Source organism: Trachymyrmex cornetzi, unplaced genomic scaffold (genome assembly GCF_001594075.2).
Source record: "Trachymyrmex cornetzi isolate Tcor2-1 unplaced genomic scaffold, Tcor1.1 scaffold319, whole genome shotgun sequence".
Taxonomy (NCBI): domain Eukaryota; kingdom Metazoa; phylum Arthropoda; class Insecta; order Hymenoptera; family Formicidae; genus Trachymyrmex; species Trachymyrmex cornetzi.
Window position 1 is genome coordinate 122,638 of NW_017297887.1, and position 6,894 is coordinate 129,531.

Genomic DNA, 6,894 nt, shown 5'->3' on the forward strand with positions numbered 1-6,894 from the left:
AGGCTCTTAGTAATGCTAATGGACCGTTCTATAGAGTATAGAAGAATATGAAAGTGAAAACGTTTGAAGCGTTTGTAGCGCCAATTAGTGGACCGCACCACTAGATTTGTCAAAGAGGCGCAACCGGTGTTATGCATTCTGATTCGCTGTTGCAATCTGACCAATTGCGTGACTTGGCAGCCATTTATAGTACTAGTGACATATTTCTATTTCATTTTATCCTATACATTCTATCTCACATTAGTTTAGTACTCTCCTTAGCACCTTTGTCATACTGACTTAAGCCGATTGCGCCTCTCTGATAAATCTAGGACTCTAGTTCACACTGCATCTGATAGATGTCGTCGACATCTGGATGGATTTTGCTTCGTATCATCGGAATCCTGTTTTCTGATTGGTTGCAGAGCGTCGTACGACGCAAATCGGTGTGAATCCAGCATTAAGCGGGGAGCACAGACTCTTGCATAACGCATAACACGTAATGCATACAAAAATGTGCCAATCGAAGTCCTTCATTTCCTTCCTTTCTATGAAATGAAGGACTCTGATTGGTTCAATTTCTTATGCCTCATGTGTTATGCGTTATGCAAGGGTCTGTGCTCCCCGCTTAACGCCCTTTACGCAAAGGGTTTCTGCTCCAGATCCAGACTTTACCCGACGTATTGTTTGCGTGATAGAAGAAATGTTATATATATATATCTTCGTCCTTTGATGTGTCGTCAGCTGTCGCCCATGAATGCGCCGTCTATCTACAATACCTGTACAGATCCATGGATGGCATGACTTTGACAGCTCATTTAATTCACTTTGGCGTGGACCTGTACCACTGACGTCTGCTGGCGTCTGTCGTGTACACGTGCGCAGGTGGTCAATTAATAATGATTTGGACATGAGAGGGGCGTTTAGGATTTAAACGCTCGCTTCACTCGAATATTTGGAGTAAATCGTGTACAGAACAACGGTCGACATCGGGATTGATTGGGATTGCTGTCATGGTACGTAGACGAGCGACGCAACGCGAGGACACGATAACGTAGTCTGCAGATCAATATGCTCCAGCTCGTGTATTGTTGCTTGCCGAGCAGGAGGTAGGCGAAGCGCCGTGCGGCAACGACCGGGAGACGATGGACGACGAGCGGCGACGACGACACTCGCGGGCGGCGCTCTGCGAGAGCGACGAGGTCGAGAACTCGGACGAAAGTAGCGAGAGCAGACCGTCCGGGGAGAGGTGGGCCCCGGTCGGCGCGAACGACGGCGACGAGTTTGCGGACGAGTACAAATACGTCAACGCCAGCATGGAGAAGTAAGTTTGCGAAGCACCTGACAAGTCTTTCTAGTTTCTTCTCGAAACGATATTGCTGTAAAATTCAGATTAAGTAATTCTCCAAAAACATATGCTTTGACTGGGTTACTCGAGATTCGATGGGCATTCATTAGTTTGTCCAGATTCCTTTCAGAGAGTACACTCCCTTTATGCTGAATGAGTGTAAACATTCACATTAAAAAAGTATTATTTTTGCCTGCTGTTTTGTATACTATTATATATATTTATATGTTGAATCACTTTTTGATGGATATTCTTGTTAGTTTTCAAAAATTACTTGTATATCTCCTTTATATGGCAAGGGTAAAAAATTAAATTTAGAAACAACTGTTTTTTCTTGTTCTACTGCACTATTAGAAATGCTTCCTTTACATATAAATAAAGCTTGGGATTATGAATGAAATTAAAAGTAATGAATGATTTAACTGAAAATTAAGTTACAGTAGTTACTTACATGTAATGAACGTGTACATTAAATTTCATAATTTTTTATGATTATGAAATACATTAAATTTAATGTAATGTCATTAAATTAAGTTTAAATTATGTAACTTAAAAGTATAAATTTTTTAATATTTTTTATACTTTCAAACATTTTTTAGATATTTTTTATATTTTCGATGATATTTGCTTTAATGGAAAAAGAACTCATTATTAGTATTGTTACACATCGCGTAGTGAGAAGAAAGTATAGGTGCATCCATAATCAATATTTGAGATATTATAAATGAAATGATTTTTGTGTTGCTAGCCTCGCATACGACATGGAGAGAGTGAAGATGCTGGAGGAAGAACAGGAGATGCTGAACTCGTCTCTGATAGCCTTAACTACTCATTTTGCTCAGGTGAGAAGGTCGAGAACAAGTTCAATTGCTTTGCAATCGCCGTCTTGTACTTGTGTGTTAATTAATAAAATCCATACGTAGGTCCAGTTCCGTCTCCGACAGATCGTGGACGCGCCAGCCAGCGAGAAGGAGACGCTGCTCAAGGAGCTGGAGGAATTTGCGTTTAGGGGAATACCGGATGTGCCGAATAACTTATTGTTAGAGAGCAGATCTGTCACGCCGATCTCCCCCGTATCCTGTGGTCGAAGCGTAAGCCACTAGAAAGCGAATTTTCTGCAATTTTTTACTATAAGCGAATTTTCTACCGTACTATTATTATTACTTTTTAATAGGACTGTACTTTATACAACTTTGAAAGAACTCGGATTTTTAAAGTTAACTGAAATTTCGAAACACCTTTGACTTTGAAGGTTCGGAGTTAACTAAAAAATTTCTTTAACATTTTGGATTTTTAAAGTTGTAAAAAATGGATCCTACTTTATGGTACCCTTAAAATTTTTTATTGTTTTGTTTGGCGGCATTTTGTTGCTTTGGCACATTTTTTTTATCGTTTTACATATACTTTCTAGTCATTTTTAAGCCATTTTTATATTTTATTCTTCTTTTATTCTATTTACTTTATATATTATGTATCTTGTTGTGTTTATATACAATAGTCATATTTATGTTTTCTGCTCTTTTTATACTATCTCTGAATATGCAATAAAAGTTTTCCACATATTTTTTCTCTATTTATCCATTTTATTTTAATACCTTCACGCATCCGATCCTTCACTCCGATCAGTTGCAGATTATAGTATGCTTGCGTTTGTTGTCACGATTAAAAAAATTTTTTTTCAACTGTAGCACAACAAACTGTGTAGGGGGATATTTTTTCCACAGCTATTCATTTAATTTTAACAGTTGCTTGATCACTTAATAGCTTTTTAATCGCGTCTGATGTAACGTAACTATAGGTGACTGGTGTGATTACTGACGCGGAGGTCGAATCCAAAATGGCATTGCAACGAACGAAGCAAAGAGAACTAATAAGCCAGTTGAAGTCTCAGTTGGAGGATCTGGAGAAGTACGCCTATGAGACTGGCGACGCCGATCTACCGCAAAGCGTCATCCTGGAGAGGCAAAATATCATAATCAGTAAGTGCTAGTTGATCGCTGATAGAAAATCTGCATTGCAAAGGAAAAGGTAATACAGCAATTGACGATGTTTGTAGGTCATCTAAAGGAAAAGTTGAACTTCAATGTCGATGATCTATGCAAATTACCGGCGGATGATCTCAGGTGGCAAGTCGATTACGCCATAAGTCAAGTACGTGTAAAGTAATCTCGAGATCAACGCTTTTTGTTAGTCTCAAAACAATCTGATGTCCTTTCATCAATTTTAAACATAAATTTCTTCTCAGTAACTGAGTGAAGTAATAAATTTTTAAATAATTAACACGAGAGAGAGAGAGAGAGAGATGAAAATAAGAAACAAATTAGAGAAGAATAGGTTTCCTCTGGAAGAAAGTAGATTAATCCGTGTATTTTAATTGATTTCTAATTTACTTAATAAATATATAAAGTCAAAGCGATTAAAAAAGCGATTCTCCTACTATAGAGAAATAATTTTTAAATAATCGATTAACGAGTCATGGTTGTTGGGACAAGCTATTGTAAGATGCTATTTAAAGCAACTGCATACATCCTTTGTATTGTAGATTGTCAGCCCATTGAAAATGAAGGAGCAGCTGGTCTCTCAGTTGAAGACGCAGATCGCCGATCTGGAGCGTTTCATAAACTATCTTCAGGGAGAAGTCAGCACGGAGACTTTAGCGTGCACGTGCGCGTGTCCAGTACACGCTGGTGGATCCGGTGCATCATCAGCTTCCTACGACTCCAAGCGGCGCTTCGAACGTGGAAGATCCATTGAAGAAGAAGCGAGTGCGACTAATCGAACCAAAACTCTAACTGTACGTAAAGTGGTCGCGCTTCTGCACATGTTCCTGATGTCGCAGCTGGGTTGTGGCAGCGAACGAGTACGTCGGAACTTCGGCGGTAACCCGGCGCACAATTGGCGCGATCTACGCACCAGACTGGACATCGCCATAGAACACGTGCTGGAGACGATCGCGGAGACGTCGCAGCATCAGCAGCAGTTGCAACGTCATCCTGACGACGAGGACGATATCGATGACATCGATGACAACGAGAACGATTACACGTCCGATTCGGACTCGCCGTCGCACGCAAACGCGAAGCTCACGTCCGCCGTGAGGAAACATCTCGCCACCTCGGTCAAGGATCTCATGCAGCATGGCCTGACCGCGGACGTGATGCGTTCCGGATCCAGCGTGGTGCCATTCGGCAGCTGCTTCCCGCAACGCGACGTCACGTCGGCGAACTTCATGCACGCCTGGGAGTTGATACTGAAGTACTATGAGATCAAAAACGGACGTTGCTACAATTCCAGTCCCGCGCAGAAGTTGTCGCAGAGCTTCAATCTGGATCTCGCAGCTGGGAGAATGGCTTCCTCGAAACAGGTACGTTATTCTCACCTCTAAGTCAGAGATTAGAGTATCCAGGAAACTAACGCCAATTGGTGAGAAGAGATGAAGTAGAAAATAAATTCTTGATTATTGTAATAGAGTTTTTGAAGACCAACTTCTTTCGCCTATATAATTCCCTGGACTTTCTAGATTTTCTAAAATGTGTCTTTATATGTTTAATGTTGCTTCTCATCTTATTCGTTTAGAGCTTACTGACGACTATAGGTAATATCATCGCTTCTCATAGTCCTTACAAGAGAAGTTACGACTCGCACTTTAAGGCGTTTGTATGCGCAGCTTTGAAGTGAGTAAATAATACGTTACAGTCAAGCTATTAAATTGTCTGTCATAGCTATTTATGACATAATTAGCTGTTAATGATAAATAACTAATTTATCGAATTACTGTTGTATTTTCAGCGCGAATAAACTCGTGATATGGCTGAAGTTGATTCTGCAATGTCAGTGTCTTCTGGAACATTATTATCTCTCGTGGAGTTACGTTGTAAAGACAGGTACGTCACAATTAGAATAGTTAGATCAGGTCTATTCAATTTCAGCTCTGGAGCTCTAAAATGTAAAGCCATTTATGTAAAAAAAATCAATATAAATAAGATTTCGGAGACTGTGCAAAATATTGATACGCATCTAAGCGACGCTTATTGACACTTTTTATAGTCCATAAAATCTTACATTGATTTTTTTACGTCGATGGTTTTGCGTTTTGACTTCGGAGCTCAAATTGGACAGGCTTGAATTAGATTAAACATCGTAAAGCGGAATTGTGTTTTTCACAACGAGACTTCCAGGTTTCCAAGATGCGTTTCACACCTTGGATCGCCTTACCAGTTACAAGTTCGATCTGCCGGTGGACTTAGCCGTGCAACAGTTTCAGAATATCAAAGACGCGTTTTGATTGTACAATCTTATCGTTATCGTTTCGTGCAAATGACAAATGTAGGATGTAGAACGTATATGTACTTTCAGGTACTTTCTGTAACGCAAGCCATAATACAAGTGAGCGATAACGGTATGCAAGCCGAGTCACTAGAAATAGAACACTTGTGTGAATAGCTCTTGGATTTAGAAAAGTGCGAAGAGATATGATAGAATGCGATTAAATGATCCCAGAGGACTGATATTTGAACGTAATTCTTTCAGAATTATTGATTATTAATATCCTCTTTAATGAAATATTTCTACGCATAAAAATAATATTTAAAGCAATTAAAACTGTAAAAATCGTGTTTTATACATTTTCTTTATATTTTCAATCCATGAGAGACACTTAAGTGCTTTATTTCTAACAAGACATGCATACAGACACGTAAAGAATCGTTTAAAGTTTAATATCACAAAAGCATTTCTTTTCTTAGATCCTTAAGTGTTCACTGTATCAAATGCATATAGACAGTTGAATTGCAATAACTAATAGGTGTAACGATTATTTACTTTCTAAGATATCATCAGTATTTGTATAGATCAGTTATTAATGTATAAATATATTTTTGTTTTTGCTTGTGAAGATAGAAAACACACACACACACACACACACACACAAATTTGTAAACTATACGTATATATAGCTTGCAAATTTTAAAAGAGCTTAATCGGAATCTACAACGTATCAAGATATTTCCCATTGTGACGTAAATTTCACATGTTAAAGCTGCAAGAACTGAATCAAGCGAAGCTAGTCACTTCGAAAGAGCCATTCCATATTTTGCATTTACGCCAAGTATCACTATTTATGACACGTTTAGGAGGAAACGTACCAAAGAAATGCATAATATCATAATACTGCGACTAAAGACTTGCACTGAGCACTGTTTATATCGTAAGGCGTTTTATGTATACGTACACAAATGTAAATTAGTGTAAGGAATAATGTAATATGTATATATGAGATATGCAAACCAAATCTGCTTTTTATAAAAAAATATAATGAATTATCTTAGATTAGTTCCGTAGATAGATAAATAGATAAAGAAAAGCACATATGGTTCCAGAAAATATACTTATGATGTAAGTAATAACGTAATCATGTACAATAATATCTCCTGTTAATTATCGTATTATAATAATTAATTTAATTCCACATTCCACAATTCGCGTTTTAATTTAGGTGATAATCGATTTTTTTCCTGGTGTCCTGGAAGATAATCCAAAAAAAAAATATATATATATATGTGTGTATA

The 6,894-nt window shown here is 38.1% G+C and overlaps 1 protein-coding gene across 1 annotated transcript; it reads left to right on the plus strand.

Moving 5' to 3' along the window:
- Positions 1-755: 755 nt before the first annotated feature.
- Positions 756-5,924, plus strand: LOC108762708 (RUN domain-containing protein 1). The gene is made up of 10 exons (XM_018509832.1): positions 756-995; positions 1,086-1,303; positions 2,076-2,169; positions 2,251-2,418; positions 3,126-3,306; positions 3,384-3,478; positions 3,870-4,691; positions 4,904-5,001; positions 5,117-5,211; positions 5,506-5,924. The coding sequence occupies exons 1-10, from the start codon at positions 993-995 to the stop codon at positions 5,610-5,612; spliced, it is 1,881 nt and encodes a 626-aa protein (XP_018365334.1). The 5' UTR covers positions 756-992; the 3' UTR covers positions 5,613-5,924.
- The last annotated feature ends 970 nt before the right edge of the window (positions 5,925-6,894 follow it).

Coding starts and splice junctions, on each gene's coding strand:
- LOC108762708 (XM_018509832.1), top strand. Junction 1,304..2,075: donor GTCAACGCCAGCATGGAGAA/GTAAGTTTGCGA, acceptor TTGTGTTGCTAG/CCTCGCATACGACATGGAGA. Junction 2,419..3,125: donor CCGTATCCTGTGGTCGAAGC/GTAAGCCACTAG, acceptor ACGTAACTATAG/GTGACTGGTGTGATTACTGA.